Below are 20,035 nucleotides of genomic sequence, written 5' to 3'. Positions count from 1 at the left end.
AGAACCCCACACAGCCCACCCCCACCCACCCTGAAGAGTTCTCTGAGTGTGGCTGAGTCACTGTGTGTGTGTGTGTGTGTGTGTGTGTGTGTGTGTGTGTGTGTGTGTTGTAAACATAGGCACTGGAGCTGTAACTGGTGCTGCGTCGAGGCTCGATGTGTAACGCGTGTCCAAACCTTCAGAGAGGGAAGACAGAATACTTCACGCCTGTGGGTTCATCAGATTAACAGAGTTCAGCCAGAGAGCACGCAGCGGTGCAGGCGCAGCCTGAGAGGACAGGTGTGCAGGTGTGACTGCAGCTTTGGCTGCAGGTGTGGCTGCAGGTGTGGCTGCGTATGCAGATTTTAACATTAAAGACACGGACGCCTGAACACATCTTGTGTGCAGGGAGGAAGTGGTGACGTGAATCAGGTTTTCTCAGAGGTTTGGGGCATTGCTGTAATCACACTACTGTAATCACACTACTGTAATCACATTACTGTAATCACGCTGACTGCTGGCTTTGTGGTCTTTGTAGCGAGCAGGCAGATGTTTTGGTGCTGTGTAGGCGTGTCTGTGATCATGTGACACGTTAATGACGATGCTGAGCGACACTTTTAGCAGCAAGGCTGCTTCTCTGCATAGATTTGGGTCTTTTTCACGTCTCCAACATGTTTCGATGCCGTGTTACAAATAGACGTCTGGTTAATGTTGGCTGTCGAAGCCGCTCTGACCAATCAGGACTGTGGGAGTCCACCGGAGCGCTGCTCTGAGCCGAGCCGCTAGCGTGGCTAAAAGACCCCAGCAGGCGTTCTTATTGCACAAAATATTTTTACCCAGAAGGCTTTGCATTCAAAACACACGTCATTCATTCAGGTCGTGACCTGTGAGTCCAGAGTGCGCACGCACAGACCGACGCCGCACTGAAGTAATAAACTCTCATTTAGAAAACCGATGGTAGAAAACTAAAAAGAGCCGCTTCTGAGGGTCCGCGTCGTTTCAGGTACGAGCGGACCTCCACGCCTCCCCCACGCCGTTCACTCTCTCTGTAAACCCGAGTGTCGATCACGATTCCTCTGAGGAGTCCCGATGGATTTGGCAGAAGTCTTCCCCACCCCTCCGTCCCACAGGAGGAGGATACCTATGCGGCCTACACCTCCACGGTCTTAAAATATATCTTGGCATATATGGAGTCCAGCTGGCTGTGCAGGGCGTGGAAGGAGGGTCTCTTGGAGGGCTCGATGGCCCAGCAGTCCATCATGATGCGGTAAATGTTCGAAGGACAGCGGCTCGGACAGGGCAGCCGGAAGCCCGACGTTAGCAGATCCATCACTTCCTTGTTGCTTTTACCTGGAGGAGAGGACAGACAGGTAAACACGAGCTCAGTCCAAACTCAAACTCTGAATGACAGAAAGGACCTGAGTGTGGCGATTCACATAATCGACTCTTTCCTGAGCTTACTGAGAGCCCACAGCCACAGGCTCACACGACAGCCAATCAGAGCAGCCACGCAGGGAGAACCAACCACCGAGGAAGAAAACGGGACTTTACAGCTGAAATTAGGCGTGTCGTGTTACCACTGCACTATCCAGCACACACGCACACACACACACACACACACGCACACTTTTGTTTTGCTATGCTCAGTCTGTGTGTGACGAAGGCGTGCCGGTACGGCGCCCGTTGTTGCTGCTGTGAGGCTTTTGTGAGGCGCTCTGAGTAGCTGCTCTCTGTTAAACAGGTTGGACACACTGAGTCTCACTGCGGTACCTTCATAGGGCATTTTGCCCCGTGACATCATCTCATACAGCAGCACCCCGAATGACCACACGTCCGACTTGACGGAGAAGCGCTGGTGGAGCGCTGCCTCGGGCGCCGTCCATCGAACGGGGATCTTTGTGTTCCTGCTGGCTGTGTAGACGCTGTCCTGCACACACGAGGACCACAAAGACTTCAGTTACACTCCAGGACCTGCTGTCCACCTCATCACAGCACGTCCTCGAGTCCCCTCACACCTGACTCCCTCCAGCGAGGAAGTCAGGTGTGAGGGGACTCGAGGAAAGGCCTCTGACCTGATGTCTGTCCAGAGTTTCATCTCTAATACACCCTGAAACATCTGCAGGGAATACAAATATATATATATATGACAATAACAACAGTAATAACAGTGTTATTACTGTTGTTATTGTCATATATTTATATATGACAATAACAACAGTAATAACACTGTTATTACTGCTATCACTGATCCATTTGATGTGTGTGAAGCTTCAGTTTCAGCAGTGACGTTTTAAAGCTTTAAGCAGAGTAACATCCCTGAACCATTTACATATTTCACATATTTTGTCCTTCAAAATAAAAGCTCCTTCTGTTCTTGTACAATAAAACGGCGTGATGAACAGGAAGTGTTACCCTGATGATGCGAGCCAGTCCAAAGTCGGCCACCTTACAGACGAGGTCGTCTCCCACCAGGATGTTCCTGGCAGCCAGGTCTCTGTGCACGATGCTCCTGTCCTCCAGGTATGCCATGCCCTCCCCCACCTGACTGCCCATGTAGATGAGGTGAGCCGAGGTGAGCGCCAGGCCTTCGGGAGCTGAGGAGACACAGACAGCCAATCAGAGATGACCATGTGACAAAAACGGGCCACTTTTCTCTGTGATCAGATACACCACGCGAGCTTTGTGTGTCAGGTCAGTTATCGCTCTGTCTCCATTTTGGTTTGGGGCGTGAAGCCAGCAGCAGCCTCCTGACAGCATCACGGTCACCAGCTGCTTAGCAGGATGCTGATGAGGAGTCAGCCTCGCTGAGAGGAAGACGTCAGAGCGGCGATCCTCGCTGGAGTCACAGGAAGTCAGTGAAACGCTTTCGTCTGCAGGTTTAGCTGAATAACAGTCAGCTGACCGCCTCTTCTCCATGACGCTGATCTAAGGTCGTTTGTGTGAAGAACTAAACCAACTGAACCTCGCCGACAGAGAGAGGAGCGAGGAGGCGAACGAGCCATCTGAAACCGTGACATCACCTGCCTTCCAGGACGCAAATATCCAGGACGTTACATCTCGCCACAATCTAAAGGAGACGTCTGATGCTTGTTACCGCAGCCTGACAGCTTAACGAGACAGCGAGAAGACGACCGAGGTCAGAGGTCAGCAATAAGAACGAGACTGGGCAAAAATGGCCTCCGTGGGCGAGTCCAAGGAGAAAACCAGTGCCGACCAAAAACATCACAAATCACACATCTGCCAAAAAACATCTGGATCATCTCCGAGACTTCTGGGAAATGTCGTGTGGCCTGACGAGACTGAACTTTCTGGAAGGTTTGAGTCCCGTTACGTCAGCCTAACAGCGTTTCATACAGAGACCATCACAGCTGCAGGCCGACGGCGTGGGCAGCGAGCCCACCTCTGGACTCAGACTGAGGTGCTTCAGCGTGACCTTAAACAGCTGTTTATGCTGTTGGGTGGAGCAGACGTCCCCACAGCGATGTGTGGCTCATCGCAGACGCTCGACTGCAGCTCTGACCGTTCACTCAGCAGGGAGGTTTGGATCGCTCTGTTGCTTCATCTGAAAAACAGGCGGAGCTTCGACACAGACGGCCTCAAAGCGCGGTCTGTACTTACAGCTGTGCGTTAAATTCCTTTGCAGGAACAACCCGACTCGCGTGTGAGCCGCTGCTACTTGCTACACAAAGGCAGTGGTGACTCACCTGGGCTCAGGTGCTGCTCTACATGCACGTCAGTGTTTGTCAGTTCCCGGCACTCATTCCCTAAAGCGAAGCCGTGGACGCGTGCCAGCTTCCTCCTGTGCTTCACAGAGTTTTTACTGCTGTGCTCGAAATACCTGAGACGCTGATCGCGCTCCTCCCTCTGAAGGCTGCTTTGTACGGCAGCAGGCAGAATCACAGGTGACCCCACCCTTACTGACGGTAACGGGGGAGGGAGGGGGGGCAGCGACTACAGGACTTAGCTGCTGTGGGGGGCAGAACCCCGCAGAACAAACCCACTGTTGTAACCCATTAAAAAAACAAACAGAGTGTGTGTTCGTGCGTGTGTGTGTGTGTGTCTGCGTGTGTGAATGTGTGCGTGTGTGTGTGTGTGTGTCTGTGTGTGTGTGCGTGTGTGTGTGTGTGCGTGTGTGTGTCTGTGTGTGCGTGTGTCTGTGTGTGTGTGCATGTCTGTGTGTGCGTGCGTGTGTGTGCGTGTGTGTGTGTGCGTGTGTGTGTGCGTGTGTGTGTCTGTGTGTGCGTGTGTCTGTGTGTGTGTGTGTGTGCATGTCTGTGTGTGCGTGCGTGTGTGTGCGTGTGTGTGTGTGCGTGTGTGTGTCTGCGTGTGCGTGCGTGTGTGCGTGCGTGTCTGTGTGTGCGTGCGTGCGTGCGTGTCTGCGTGTGTGTGCGTGTGTGCGTGCGTGTCTGTGTGTGCGTGCGTGTGTGCGTGCGTGCGTGTGTGCGTGCGTGCGTGTCTGTGTGTGCGTGCGTGTCTGTGTGTGCGTGCGTGTGTGCGTGCGTGTGTGTCTGCGTGTGTGTCTGTGTGTGCGTGCGTGTGTCTGTGTGTGTGTGCGTGCGTGTGTCTGTGTGTGTGTGCGTGTGTGCGTGCGTGTGTGTGTGCGTGTCTGTGTGTGCGTGCGTGTGTCTGTGTGTGCGTGCGTGTCTGTGTGTGTGTGTGTGTGCGTGTCTGTGTCTGTGTGTGCGTGCGTGTGTCTGTGTGTGTGTGCGTGCGTGTGTCTGTGTGTGTGTGTGTGTGCGTGTGTGTGTGTGTGTGTGTGTGTGCGTGTGTCTGTGTGTGTGTGTGCGTGCGTGTGTCTGTGTGTGCGTGCGTGCGTCTGTGTGTGTGTGCGTGTGTCTGTGTGTGCGTGCGTGCGTGTGTGTGTGCGTGCGTGCGTGTCTGCGTGTGTGTGCGCGTGTGTGTGTCTGCGTGTGTGTGTCTGCGTGTGTGTGTGTGTCTGCGTGTGTGTCTGTGTGTGTGTGCGCGTGTGTGTCTGCGTGTGTGCGTGTGTGTCTGCGTGTGCGTGTGTGTGTCTGCGTGTGTGTGCGCGTGTGTGTCTGCGTGTGTGCGTGTGTGTGTCTGCGTGTGTGCGTGTGTGTGTCTGCGTGTGTGTGTGTGTGTGTCTGCGTGTGCGTGTGTGTGTGTGTGTCTGCGTGTGTGTGTGTGTGTGTGTCTGCGTGTTTGTGTGTGTCTGCGTGTGTGTGCGCGTGTGTGTCTGCGTGTGTGTGTGTGTCTGCGTGTGTGTGCGCGTGTGTGTCTGCGTGTGTGTGTCTGCGTGTGTGTGTCTGCGTGTGCGTGTGTGTGTGTCTGCGTGTGCGTGTGTGTGTGTGTGTCTGCGTGTGTGCGTGTGTGTGTGTGTGTCTGCGTGTGCGTGTGTGTGTGTGTGCGCTCTCACAGGCCAGGTAGGACTTGAGGCTGCCTTTGGTCATGAGCTCGGTGACGATGTAGACGGGCTCTCCTCGGGAGCACATGGCCAGCAGCTGGATGAGCTTCGGGTGATGGAGGCTCTTCAGCGCCTGCACCTCCTTCACAAACTCATCCTGCTTCGTGTCCTCTGGAGGAAGACGAGGAGGACAAACAGAACTTGTTACACGTCTGTGCCTTTCCACACTTTAGTCACTTTCTTCCTCAGCTGAGACATTTTGGGTCGTGGTGTTTTTATACTTTCTGCTGGAGCTTCATCATTTATTCTGCCCTCGTCACTTTCATGTGTTAACAAACCTTCAGCCTACGGAGCTGAAAAATGAAGCTGAAGCTCCAAAGAGAGCGATGAGAAAGAGTGAGTTATGGCCTACGGCACCGACTGGCAGCAGCATCACTCACAGGAATCCAGACATGAACCAGGAAGCTCGCGTTCAGGTTTCTCTGGAGCTGAGAAGCAGTTTATACCTGACAGGTGGCCAAAGGTGCTAGCTGTCTGCTAACCTTTTAAATGATCTGACCAATAACATGGCTGCCGTGAGGTCACTGCACCAAACCTGAAGCTCCGCCTCCTCAGACTGCCTGAGGAGGCGGAGCTTCAGGTTTGGTGCACAGTGAGATTCTGGGATTTTGATTGTGTGTCACTGATTAGCAGGTATGTGATGGAGTCATCCAGTCTGTGGGTGAATGTGGAGGTTGTAGAGAGGTTGTGTTCAGCACGCCAGCGTCGGGACAGTCGGGTCACTTTAGGCAGCTAAGAGTCATAAACTGCTTCTCAGCTCCAGAGAAACCTGAACGCGAGCTTCCTGGTTCAGGTCTGGATTCCTGTGGCTGATGCTGCCGTCAGTCACAGACGGGCTGAGTATCGGCGCTTCGCTGCCACCTGCAGCTTAAAACCCTCAGCCATCATTTCTGGATTCTCCCTGAAGATCGCTGCTTCAGGGAGAATCCAGCAGACGGAATAACCGGTGGAGCCGGAGATGAGGTACAAATCCCCGTTTTTGTGAATGGACTCTGGCCACTTCACTTCCTGTCCAACTGCAGGTGAAGTGGCGTCCGCTCAAACCGTACTTGTAACCGTACTTGTAACCGTAACGTTTAAACGTTTAACCAAACCCTGAATTCAAACAGCGCCAAATAAATTCAACTTAAAGGAGAGGTCAGAGGTCAAAGGTGACCTCTTAAATCTCCATACGGTACGTAGTATATGATGACGACAGTCTTGTAAGAATCAGTGTCTACGTTTTAAGGCATTTTGCCAATTATCCACCAATAAATCATGAACTTTGCTGGTGTTAACTCGAGCCTGCGAGGTTCAGAATTCATGCGAAACCTTTCCAGCTGTCGGGTTTACAGCGTGAAACAAAAAGACAGGACGAGGGTGATAAAAACACTTTTATATTTGTGATGTGAGGACAAAACAAAGCTTTTGCTTCATGGTCCAACAGCTGCTCGCCTCACAGACACGCAGCGTTAACCTGAACACAGCACGACCAAACACATGCAGGTTTTACCCACTCAGGTCCACAAAGATGACTCAGCGGTTAAAACTTCAGCCTGACTGATGCTCTGTCACAGGCTTACCTTGTTTGAGCGTCTTTATGGCCACCTTCCTCTTCTCTGTGGTCCAGAAAGCCTCCCACACCTCCCCAAAGTGACCTTCTCCCAGTTTCCTCTGGAGCCTGAACTCCTCTCTGGGCCGCTCCCACGGCTCCATGTCGAACAGCTCCCGCTGCACAGAGACAACACGGTGAGTCCACACTCGCATTTCCTTAAACACGAGTAATCAAAATCATCTGACTCAGCAGTTTAGAGTGAGCCGCAAACACGAGGCTCGTGGTGGGAAACGTTAACCAGGGAGGTGGAGCCTGACAGGTGGAGCCTGACAGCGGCATCTCACTGCAGCATCTCCACTCAAACTGCACTCAGTCACGTGCTCTGGATGCTAACGGACCTGAAGTTCACGAGATGGCACCGAGATCCAGAAAACGTTGTGAAAACACATGTTTGTTCTTCTCAGGCAGACGCACCGACGCCTCGGCATGTGAACAGCAGCGACAGGTTAATGAACGGCACAGAGACGCCAGCAAGTTTAAATTTACTGACGTTGGTTCTACCGATCGAGAGCATCGGCAAACTAACACGAGAGAAACGATTCAGGTTTTATAATTACAGGGAAAAGGCAGCTACTACACACTGTGTTGATGAAATCTGTTTCCTGATGAACATTTGGGTTTATATTAAAATCACCACAAATTATTTGCACTTCTTTATCATTTAGGTTGCTAAACATAGCAGCAAGTTTTTCATTGAATGTGTCAAAGCATGATCCTGATGCAACTTCAGCTTTTCCAACATGGATCTCAACACGTTCCAATACGTCATCTGTGGTGCTTGACACACATCCAATCAGAACTTTATCTGCATATAAAGCGACACGCCTCCTTTTTTATTCACCCTGTTCATTGTAAAAATTAGTTTCCTTTCATTTCACTAACTTTCTCATTATTGTTTCTGATGTTGAAATTATATTAAACTTTAACTTAAACATTCTGTAATGTTAGAGTAAATTTTATACAGGCTTCTACTATTGAAATGTATAACAATGCATTTTCCATTTTAATATTCATATTGAATGTCGTGTGTATAGAACAAGTGTTCTTGTTGTAGACGTGGTTATCGGGGTCAGTGTTACTTTCAGGGTCGTGCGTGTTGAGCTCTGCATTGTTAAACGTTTTGAAGTTCGTTTTCTCAGCGTGTAGCAAAATAACCTCCTTCCTTTCATAATCAAAGTCTTCCTATAATAATATAATAATCAATATCTCTGAATGGAAAGCTATAATCTGGGTCCAAACTCGTCATTTATGTGGTTTTTTCCATTGTTTTTTGAGCCATGAGGCCAGAAACACTTCCCATACCATTGTTCATGATCCAATCGTCTCTTTTCCGATAGATTCCTGATTATTTATATTGCTCTTTGAGTTCTCTTATCATCACAACTTTCACTTCTTCTGGTGCCATTTAGTCTCATCATTACTTTGCAGTTCCTCATCGCTGGTATCTCATTTTGTTTGCCTGTCTTTCAGTCTTCATTAAATGTTCATTTAAATACACACCGGTCCCCTTTAGCTTAACTCAATCTTTGTTTTGCGACTCACAAGCCGAAGAATAATTGCTGGCTTTGTTTTACTGTCTTTCTGGGGAGCGTGTGCTGCGATATGATGGCTCTGAATATGTACATTCTTCGTTTGAAGGAATTTTATCACTGGCTGTTCGAGCGTTTGCAGCTCCTCTGCCGGGGCATCTTCAACGTCTTTACCTCTGCCAGCTGTTACTCTGGCGAAGGTTCGGTGTTGCGTCTCCGGTCCACTGATGACTAAATCATCCATTCTTGTGTATTGTTCAAGGTCCTCGATTCGCCGTTCCAAGTCGTCTGTTTTCTTGTCCTTCTCCTTTATCGAGTTTTTTAGTTTTATCTCGTCCATTAGGTCATGTAGCACATTTGTTGTTTAGCCACTTTGCTCAGTTCATCAGACATGAAATTAAGTGATCTCCTCCAACTCCTCTTCAACTCCTGGTTTTGCTTTTTCAGGCGGCATTTTGAAAACGGTGAGGTTGTGATGGCCCGTTCAGGCTTCCTCACTGTGTTATAATCATGTTGTTGATACTATTGGACTGTAAAGGTAATCATTTATGGACCAGTAAGAAGCAGCAGTGTCTATACTGAAATGTTTTTGTGGACCACAGTTATTCAGTGACCAATGAGGTGGCTGGTTTTACTCCTATGAGAATTTAACAAGTAAAGACACAAATATTAGGAGATGTTGTGCTGCTCAGAATCAGGATGAAGGTTTGGGCTCTAAGCTGTTAATAGTCAGTCATTGGTCCTATCTGCTGTTCATTAAACAAATGAAGACAACACATCAGATTTAAAGTGCTGCAGAGACTCCTGCTGCCTGCAGGGGGCGCCTGTGTCTGCACTGCATCTGTTTCAGAGCTTTGATTTAACCTGAGCCGAGACTTCAGAAGCAGCTGATGTCATCACCCTGTGCACAAGCTTCCTCAGTGGCGGTCTGAAACGCTGGCGCGCTCCATCGCCTCCCGCCAGACTGAGGAGGCATGAAGACAGACTGCAGCTCACAGATGACATAATTACACTGCTGCATGCTTTTATTCTGAAACTCTTCCACATACTTTACTTTGTTTATGACACTTCAAACATGTCTATGGAACATTTTTACTGTCAAAATGTGAGGTAGGGGCCGGAGGGAGCCAACGCTAACATGAGGCACTATAGTTCAGAGGTCAGAGGTCAGGAGGACCGCTCCAGTCCAGGTTCACCTCCAGCCGCTTTCAGCTCCGAGCTTCTGGATCAACCAATCGGTGGCGTTATTTTTGTGCCACTATTCTGAGCGCACGAAAAACAAATGTGCAAGTGTTGCATTTTGAGGAGAAATTTATTTTGAGTGAATAAAAGAAAAATTTGAGGGAACAAACTTCGCTCAGAATGCAACACCTGCACATTTGTTTTACGTGCTCAGAATAGTGGCACAAAAATAACGCCACACCATAATGGACCCTCCCTGCACCGATCAGGTTGCTTGTGGGAGTTGGTTAAACATTCAAGTTTCAAATGAAAGTAAAAACCAGTTTGTGGTGAGACTACAGAAAACACAGCGACTGCATTCCTGTGATTCCAAGAAGCAGGAAGAGCTCATCCTCGTGCATCACGCTACTCACTCACGCAGGCCAATGCATGATGTCATGTTGACCATCTTTGCAGTGTGTTTGATGTTTGATGATGTCATTATTTGACTTTGACTTGCTGTTAATACACAGAACAATAGAGGAATGGTTTTAATGGTTTTAATGGTTTTAATGTTACAAATAAAATCCTTTTTTTCTTTAGCGTCACTGGTTGGTGGGGTTGGGTCACTGTGGGCCTCAGTTCAGCTACGCCCCCCCCCCTGCAGGTCACCAGGTTCCACTGTGGCGCCGCTCACATGTTCCTCTGGCACTAAATACTCGTCTTTTTATGTGGCCACAGCCTCCAGTGTGCTTATCGGTCACATACGGGTCACCTGGCTCGTGTTACAGCAGGTATCAACATGTGTGGGGAAAATACATGTTGCTAAGCAACGTGGTATGGCGTGATTGTGTTTTACACTCATTTCTGTGGCGTCCTCAGCGGCTCACATCAGGTGTGGGCAACTCCAAGCCTCGAGGGCCGTGTCCTGCAGGTTTTAGATGTGATCCATCACAGCTGATTTAAATGTCTGAAGTTGTCCAGCAGCCTGGTAAAGAACTAATCCTGTGATTCAGGTGTGTTGACCCAGATCTAAAACCTGCAGGACGCCGGCCCTTCAGGCCTGGAGTTGCCACCCCTACACGGTCATGTGATCCCTTTTGTTTTTGCCGATCGTGGCGATCGTGGCTCAAGAGTTGGGAGTTCGCCTTGTAATCGGAAGGTTGCCGGTTCGAGCCCCGGCTCCGACAGTCTCGGTCGTTGTGTCCTTGGGCAAGACACTTCACCCGTTGCCTACTGGTGGTGGTCAGAGGGCCCGGTGGCGCCAGTGTCTGGCAGCCTCGCCTCTGTCAGTGCGCCCCAGGGTGGCTGTGGCTACAATGTAGCTTGCCATCACCAGTGTGTGAATGTGTGTGTGAATGGGTGGATGACTGGATATGTAAAGCGCTTTGGGGTCCTTAGGGACGAGTAAAGCGCTATATAAATACAGGCATAAATACATTTACCATTTACCATTTGCCCCACAGCCGGAGCCTCACTGCACGATGAAGACAAAATGAAGCCTCAGCGCGTCTAGTGTCAAACATTTCAGTAACAGCGTGTGTGAACATGACGCAGATATAAACCATTACTAACTAGATTTAAAGATGGCCATCGTTTATGTACAGTCTGTCATCCTGTTACTTGGGGCGAGCCTTTATTTTGATATTATTACTGTTTTTGGTAAATATAATAATAACATCATTATATTTACTATATTTATTAAATATAATGATGTTATATTATATACAGTTGATGAGTCGTACAAACACGTTCAGCATTCATGCAGCACGGCGTGAACACAGACTGCTGGACGTCTGTTCATGTTTGTACGTCTGTTGTTGTGAACAGTGAACCTGCTCCACTGGTGGATCTTCATAAATGTAAGGGCCAATCAGACGGGGAGGAGCTAAACCTGCTGGTTTCAGACAGAGGACGCTGTGGCGTGCAGGTATCAGCTATCAATCAGCTGCTCTGTCCAATCAGACGTTACAGCGAAACGTCCACAGCTGGACAGGATCGAGCATGTTTACGTTCTTCAGGTCGAAGCTCGCGCTCCGACTAAAAGCAGTTTTTAAATCCGCGTCCTCGCATCAGATAAAGACTGTAACTTAAAGAAGTAAACCGGAGCAGTGACTCAGCGACGTGTGAAAAATACAAATGTGCTGTAGCTTCAACAAGAACGAAGCCCATCAGGTTTCAGCCTGCGAGGTAAACGACGGTGACCTGCTGCAGCAGGTCGGCGCCGGCACAAGGAGAAGGAAGTTTGTTTGAGTCCTACCTGCTGGGCGCATGGCTCCTCCAGCAGCACGCCGAGGCTGCGGGAGTTTTTCTGGTAGTAGGCGATGAGCTCTCCCAGTGTGGAAAAAGAGATCTTATCCGAGATGAAGTACGCGCCAATGGAGGAGCGCTGGACCCGGAAGTGGAACACTTTCCCCTCGCTCCGAGCTGTAACACAGAGGGAGGAGCTTAATGTGGTTATATCATCAGGCTTTTACGTATACTCTGAGACCAATGAGACACAGAAGGATGCTCTAACTGGACTCATGATGGGAGTAAAGTTACTGTGAGGCAAAGACGAGTTTCTGGCGTTTAGAGGCAGCGTTGTCCAAATAATAAAACCTGCAAACACGGGGTCGGACTAAAGAGGCCTACTGGACTTTTAACCTGTACGAACGACGGCTGAAGAGCCTCTTCAAACTTCAGACGGTCGACTCATCCACAGGTAACAGCAGGATATGACATGTAAAGTCAGCTGTACCAGTTCAAAACCCATAAAACCGCGAGGTGAAGTCATTTGATGTGAAAAGCATGAAGTGAGGAGCTGCCTGAAGCCTTCACCGTTTCTCCTCACAGGATCGATTGTTCCTCACAGACTCCTTCGTGTAACAGACAGAGAGACGCGTCACTCAGAGGATCTCCCAACTCAGGAAATATGGCAGATGTCCCGCCTTCTACCCCCAAAGAATCAGCTGATAGCAGTGATGAGGTCGAGGGTCGGGAAGGTTTGAGCTGTGTGCCGTCAGGTGTGAGTACTGTTATCATGGTAACGTGATGAGCGCCATGTTTGATTGGTGGAAGGAAACAGGCGTTAACGAGGCTCTGATGATGGCCATCTGAGCACGTGCAGCAGAGTAACCTGAGGGGGAAAGCTTGAGCACAGTCGGTGATCTCCTCACCAGGACTCGCTCAGGGGGGACGTCGGCACACGAGCGCGACCTCAGCATCAAACTCCAGGAAGACACACAGTTACCTTCATTCACGCTCGCCAGTTAAGCTGCTTCCTCCAGTGTAAAATATATGGAGTCATAATGAAACATGAAAGAACAGGTTAATGATACAGGATCGTTTTTAATACTCAAACCCTGATTTTCACTCTTCTCTTATGAAACTGTGGACATGCTCTGCAGTGTTACATGTACTGACATTTAGGAAGACGAACACGTTTTTATATGTGTGAGGAGAAAATGCCGACTGAGCTTCGCTGCACTCTGCTCTGCTCAGAGCCCTGATGATGCATATTTCAGCAGGACTAGCACAGTGAAAACTGAGCATCTAACTGCAGCATCGTCCCCCTGGGACCGAAAGGACCTTGAAGGGGGGCGGGGGGAAAGGTAGAGGATGGAGAGGAAAAGCTGCAGATGTGGAGACAGAGAAGAAAGAGGCGAGCTGGAGGACGCAGTAACAATAACTTCAAGGCCACAAATCCCAGAAATCCTCCAGCACCTAATCCTGATCAGAGAGCTGCTGCGGTGACTACAGCTCAGAGCGCAGCGAGCTCATGCACATCACAGAAACAACCAATGAGCTGCTAAAGCTGAACTACTTCCTATTTTACCTCTGGACTCTAACAGAAGAGCTGTGCATCAGTCACAGTCCAAAATAATCCTTCTTTACATGAACAACTGTCTCACCACTCTATAAGCAGGCTGTGAAGTTAAAGGGGTAACCCTTTCCTGGCTCCTCCTCCTCAGCGCTTCCAGAGTGTTTTCCACAGAGGACCGGACGTTAGCGTTCCGGGTTTCCTGTGACGTTAAACCCACAGAGCGGAGCAGCAACAGCATCTCTGAGCTCCGGCACAAGAAGCAGCGGTTACTGTGCAGTCACCAGTCTCTGTCCACTAAACTGGTTCTGCTGATCTGTGAGTTTGTATGTGTCGTCTTTAATGTTCACAGATATGTACCTGCTGTTTTCTAATGGACGTATAACCTAAAGGAAGTCTGGATGATGGGAAGAGGACGGCTGCAGTCGGCGCCGCAGGGTTCAAAGCGGTTACTAAACATACACTGAGGTCTGAAACTGCTCGTGCTCAGTACGAACATGTGACTTATAAGACAGGAAGTAAGAGAAGGAGAACGGGCCTACGTTGTTTTTTCATGTTGTTTCTTCAGAGTTTTAGGAGCTGACACATCAGCTTAGTGTTCCAGCTGGAAAGGTGAGAGGTCTACCTGGCTCCTCGTGTCCAATCAGAATAAAGCAGACTGAGTCATTCATTAATGTGGTTTTAGCCTGAAGTACTGGGATTACTCACACAATCTCATTTCATACAAGTAAAAACTCTGACTGTAACAGCTGAGCTGGGGGCGGAGTCTTCAGTGACATCATCCACCTTTCATTAAGGTGGCTGAAAAGCAAACAAAGGAACAGCAGACACACAAAGAGTCCCTTTGCTGTCAGACCGGTCCGGCGAGTGGACCTCTGCACGCCCAAAGCATCCACACATCACACAGCAGACGTGTGACACTGTATTTGTTACTTATTATCGTAACAAATGCGATAATAAGTGTGTTTCATTTGTCTGAAAGGACGATGATATGCTGCTGACTTATAGGAATGTCTGACAGAGAATGTTAACAACAGTCATGTGCTTGTGTTACAGCAGAGCGCTTGTTTTATGTGACCCATCCTAGTTCTGCTATAACCTGATGTGTCTGCAGGTCACATTTTTGGCATATTGAGGATTTTTAACATGTGACTGCTCACGCCTGTACTAAAAGCTGTGTTGTTGACCTAACTCCATGGCTAACCTTCATGTGTGAGGAAGACACCTGGAATCTATCAGACAGACACAGTGCACACCTGTGCCGAGCACAGTCCCAGACCAGTCCCAGACCAGTCCCTGATTAGTCCCTGACTAGTCCCAGACCGGTCCCTGATTAGTCCCAGACCGGTCCCTGATCAGTCCCTGATTAGTCCCAGACCGGTCCCTGATTAGTCCCAGACCGATCCCAGATTAGTCCCAGACCGGTCCCTGACTAGTCCCAGACCGGTCCCAGATTAGTCCCAGACCGGTCCCTGACTAGTCCCAGACCGGTCCCAGATTAGTCCCAGACCGGTCCCTGATTAGTCCCAGACCGGTCCCAGATTAGTCCCAGACCGGTCCCTGACTAGTCCCAGACCGGTCCCTGACTAGTCCCAGACCGGTCCCAGATTAGTCCCAGACCGGTCCCTGACTAGTCCCAGACCGGTCCCAGATTAGTCCCAGACCGGTCCCAGATTAGTCCCAGACCGGTCCCTGATTAGTCCCAGACCGGTCCCAGATTAGTCCCAGACCGGTCCCTGACTAGTCCCAGACCGGTCCCAGATTAGTCCCAGACCGGTCCCTGACTAGTCCCAGACCGGTCCCAGATTAGTCCCAGACCGGTCCCTGACTAGTCCCAGACCGGTCCCAGATTAGTCCCAGACCGGTCCCTGACTAGTCCCAGACCGGTCCCAGATTAGTCCCAGACCAGTCCCTGATTAGTCCCAGACCGGTCCCTGATCAGTCCCTGATTAGTCCCAGACCGATCCCAGATTAGTCTCAGACCGGTCCCTGACTGGCATTCAGAGCCGACCCGGCCCTCATATCGGCTCTGTTACCAAACTGCTGGGATTTAAATGCCCCTGAACACACCTGACCTCTGCCTGGTCTTAACCAGGCCACCGTGTGTGGAACTCTCATCAGTCTCCATTCAGACACAAAACAATCAGCTGCAAGTAAAAAACATCTGCCTCCATCGTACTGCGATAAAAGCTGCTCGAGGAGTGACCTCATACTGAGGAACCAACCAATCATGGCTGGCTGCAGACCTTCACTGACAGCAGTGCTGAGCAGGGCAGGAGGAGGTGATGGATGGGGAACACGACAGGAGAGGAGGAGGAGACATGCAGCAGCTTCCACCTGGTCTGATGGCTAAAACAGCTCAACACTGAAACTTACAGATAGCTTATTACACAGTTATAAATGTGGGTGAGGCAGGTCTGCACTGATAAATGTGAATAAATTAAACGTTATTAAAGTCCCGCAGCAGCTGCTTAAATCGGCTCTGTTCCAACCAGTCTTTTACATTTTTAATCCTCGAGTGTTAGAAAGTACTTTAAACAGAGACCTCAGGCCAGAATCATGTCGACGCCCACGAGTTTCCTTTGAAGGCGGACTGCTGTGTACTCGTGGCGTCTTCTCCTCCAACTGTAACTTTTTATACATCAGGCAGTTTGTCTTTAAGAGGTCAGAGGTCACCACGAAGTGCTCACTCACCAGAGATAGTGTACTCGTCACTGTGACTCTCACTGATGCGAACCAGGAAGGCGCCATCTTTGTTTTGGGAGGCGAGCAGCAGCGTCTCCGCTTTCCCACGGTTTATGTTCCCGTAGTACCACCTGCACAGAGACGGAGTGGGCGGGATGATGGGAGGCAGGGAGTGGATGGAGAGAGAGAGGGAAAGGAAGAGACAGACATGAAGAATGCGTCACACATGAAGCCATACAGGAACAAAAGCACACACGTGACGCCCGGTCAGTCTGACAGACGGAGCCGTGCGGTCCCGCCCGTTTGCCCAGACAAACCCGCCTGTATTTACTTTAAGTTATCAGAGAGGGCGGGTCCGCGCGGCACGATGCTCGGGTTTCACTGAAACCAGCTCAAACTCGAGCAGCAACAGGTTTGTAAACCAGAGTTTAATGATGCTGTGGGAGAAACACATCACAGCTCATTACTCACCCATCATTAGTTTCTGCTAGAAATAATTAAAAAGTAGGAACACCAAACATTTCCTGGTTTCAGGTTTACATGGTTCATGTGGACGTTTTGTAAAAAGATTCACCTGCACCTTTTTCCAAACAGCTGACAAATAAAACCTGCAGTTCCTGTGCCGTCCAGCAGAGGCAGCAGTGAGTCCAGCAGAAATAAGCATGTTTACAGCCTGATACACACTGATTGGTCCCCCACGCGACACCTGTACGGAGGAGCACGTTTTTAAAAGTCGCCTACGTTTAAATTATATTAAGTTTGCATTATTAGGGGGCGTGGCCTCTGACAGGTGGATAGAAACACAGGTGGCTGTAGCTGCTAGGTTGAGCTGGACGTGTTTGTGCTGTTGGAGCCTTTTTTGATTATGTGACCAATAACATGGCTGCTGTGAGGTCACTGTACAAATAAGGCTCCAGTTTCCGGAGCGCCGACGAGCAGGTTTCCGTCCATGCTAACTGAGCTACATAGCATTAGCTGGAATTTCAGGCTCCGCCCTCTCATCCAGAGGAGGATGGGTTTAGATAACAATGCCAGATTCTTATCACATGCTTTGGAATGATGAGGTCAGATATTCTCAGGTGAATTTTTGTGGGTGTTAAAAGTCAAACTGCCTTCCTGTTCACAGGCTCAAAGTAACTGATAAGCGTTTCTAAGGAGGCGTGGCCTTCTTCCACATCATTTCCCAGCAAGTTAAGGAGATAAAGGAATTTGCATTTGATAGCTGTGCTTGGAAATCTTGATATGGCACTCAAAGTAGAAAAGAAGGTCGTGAAAGGCTGGAAAAAGGAAGCTGACTGAAAAAACACAAAAGCATCTGAAAACACTCGGGCACAGACAGGTGGGCAGACGAGACAAGAAAGGGGTGAAACTGGGTGAACGGAGCAGGAAAGGAAGCGATCCAAAGCTCTGAATCATGATGGTTATGAAAATGGATTTGACTTTGATGCAGATGAACATGATTCCAGCTCAGATCACAAAGCTGAAGTTCTGCACAGGCACTTTTCATTCTCATAAAAGCAAAATAAGTCAGAGATACTGAAACACTCGGCTGCACCGCGTCCAAAGAAAGATCTCCAGCCTAACTGAGCATGCTCACAACTCCCTAAAGACAAAACTGAGGGCATAAAGACCCACAAAACCAGCAGCACCTGAAAGCAGCTGCACTGCAGAGCTGAGAAAGCCTCACAGAGGAGGAAACCCACGCCTGCCTGTGTGCGGCTTACTCACCCTTACGTCCAATCAGGTTTGAGCGTGAAACTGGACGAATGAGGGGATATAAAGGCTGAAATGAATAAATGAAATGTTTGTTAATGCTTCATTAAAGCTGGAAATCTGAACCGCGCGTCTGGATTGCTTCATTTAGCTTTGATGGCTCTGCAGAGGACACTTTAGTCTTTTGGTATAGTCTGAAAACGTGGCTTCATTTTCCCTCTGACGATTCTGAGATCACGATGAACGTTCCTGGGTTGTTAAAGGGTCCAGATGTGCGAGCTGGGCTGTGATGCTCTGCAGACTTTGGATGAGTCCAAACTTCAGCAGCCCGACTCGTCCTCTTGTTCTGCTGTCAGACAAACGCAGTCACTGTCGGGTCGGCAGCGTTCACACCGAAGGTGGAGCACACAGAGCTCAGCTGCAGGTGTATGAATAATGGAGCACCTGCAGCCGTGGGCCGGATACCTTCAGACATTCACACCTGACTTTGTCTGAACGCCAGGACCGTGCTTTTCATGCCTCTGCACACAAAGTCTCGAAACTTTTTAGCTTTCAGGGATGTAATCGGGAGAAATGGGGTCGAAAACGGCAGGAGCGGAGGGTCAGCTGACGTCTGACCACAGAGCACCCACGGGCACGAAGGAGGATGAGGGTTGAGCTGCTCTCAGTAAGAGTTCATGTTGTGTCTCTGATGGGCGGAGACAAATGCCGTCACATGACAGGAAGAAGACGCTGAAAACTTCTTTCTTCTGCTGACTGCTCACTGTGCTGAAGCCCCACCCACAGCTCCACGCCACACTTACGTCACTTTCTCCAGTAAATCTAAAAACACCTTAAACTGTGTGAAAGCAGTCACATGACACAGTTCTACCAATAACAGATCCACTCTGCTCTGACAGCAACACTCTAAAAATCAGGTTTCTTTTATTCTTTAAAAAGCGCCCATTTTCACTTGACCTTTGACCCTTTGGATATGAAACGGCATCACTCTGTCCTGTTTAGGGTTTGTGTTTTTGGCTACTCAGCACCTCTGCAGCATTTCTGACAGCAGGCTGTGTTTCAGAGCACACACGGAAAATACACGGCTGTAGTTGGTGTGGGCTCATTTTAGGTGGATCTTATTATGTGACTAGTATTTTCGCAGTTACCTGTCACTGTGTTACCCTAACTTTACCTCAGACTCAGAGCCTGAACCAAACCAGAAAAACCTCAAACTCTCAGATCTAATTTACAAAGAGTTTCTTGTTTAGTATCAATTTTAGTCTTTAAGAGCCTGAAGTGTCATTTTCTGTTTTGGAGGAAGCCCAAAACAAGCCTCATGGTGTCCCATCACACCTGGGATCAGAGCTGGGATCAGAGCTGGGATCAGAGCTGGGATCAGAGCTGGGATCAGAGCTGGGATCAGCATCGGGAGTTTTGGTCTCACTGTCAGCTGTTATCTTGAAGAGTCTGTTTCTCTCTGCAGCACACAGACTCCAGATTAAATATCTGCTGCTCCACATCAACAAACACGCAGCCAAAGCTCTGAGTGAAACTCATCTGAAAACTCAAAGTTTCATCTAAACGACCGTCAACGTGCTCAAGTTCACACTGACGTCCTAACTTCATTCAGCAGTCGACGCCATCACTCCGAGCTGCGGGGTCGCCCCTGCGTGTGTGTGCGCGGCACTCACTTGTGTTTGGCGAACTCGTCCTGCAGCAGAGCCACGTAGTTGGCGGGGACGAGGCCGGACTCCAGGCTCCCGGTGAGCTTCTTGGCCAGCACGTAGTGTCCGCGCTTCTCGATCACCGACAGCTTGTCGCCCTCCTTAACCGTCAGCTCGTCGTCGCTGCGGGCCTCGAAGTCGAAGAGCGCCGCGTACAGCTGCGCGGGCCGCTTCTTGGGCGCGGGGACGCGGATGTCGCCGGACACGGTGCGGATCTCGGCCGCGTGCGCCGCCGGGTTGGCGATGACGTGGTCGCGGTCGCGGGGCCCGGGGTACCGGAGGCCGGGCCATATCCGGTCCCAGAGGCACGAGCAGCACGGCAAACACGCGCGGCAGCAGCTCTCCATCCCGGCACGCGCAGGTCTGTGCCCGCCGCGGCCCGTCGCTCTCACCGAAATGCGTCCTCAAGCACGCACGCGCCTGCCGCTCGCGCCTGCCTCTCTC

The 20,035-nt window shown here is 49.9% G+C and overlaps 1 protein-coding gene across 1 annotated transcript; it reads right to left on the bottom strand.

Annotated features, from left to right (window-relative positions):
* Window positions 1-68: 68 nt before the first annotated feature.
* On the bottom strand, window positions 69-19,967 carry srms (src-related kinase lacking C-terminal regulatory tyrosine and N-terminal myristylation sites). The gene is made up of 8 exons (XM_087833463.1): window positions 19,559-19,967; window positions 16,182-16,303; window positions 11,946-12,112; window positions 6,964-7,111; window positions 5,354-5,512; window positions 2,392-2,573; window positions 1,750-1,906; window positions 69-1,329 (listed from the first exon to the last, which is right to left on the bottom strand). The coding sequence occupies exons 1-8, from the start codon at window positions 19,936-19,938 to the stop codon at window positions 1,130-1,132; spliced, it is 1,515 nt and encodes a 504-aa protein (XP_087689589.1). The 5' UTR covers window positions 19,939-19,967; the 3' UTR covers window positions 69-1,129.
* Window positions 19,968-20,035: the final 68 nt, after the last annotated feature.

The sequence above is a fragment of the Neolamprologus brichardi genome, chromosome 20 (assembly GCF_056152115.1).
Source record: "Neolamprologus brichardi isolate AB-2024 chromosome 20, ASM5615211v1, whole genome shotgun sequence".
In the NCBI taxonomy this organism is placed as follows: domain Eukaryota; kingdom Metazoa; phylum Chordata; class Actinopteri; order Cichliformes; family Cichlidae; genus Neolamprologus; species Neolamprologus brichardi.
This window is presented reverse-complemented; position numbering and strand designations above follow the sequence as displayed.

Bases quoted from the DNA above. Each gene is read 5' to 3' on its own strand.
- srms (XM_087833463.1), bottom strand. From the start codon at position 19,938: ATGGAGAGCTGCTGCCGCGCGTGTTTGCCGTGCTGCTCGTGCCTCTGG. The intron at 12,113-16,181 runs GTGAGTGAGCAC...TCTGTGTTACAG, and splicing joins TGACGAGTACACTATCTCTG to CTCGGAGCGAGGGGAAAGTG. The intron at 5,513-6,963 runs GTAAGCCTGTGA...GTCTTCCTCCAG, and splicing joins CATAAAGACGCTCAAACAAG to AGGACACGAAGCAGGATGAG.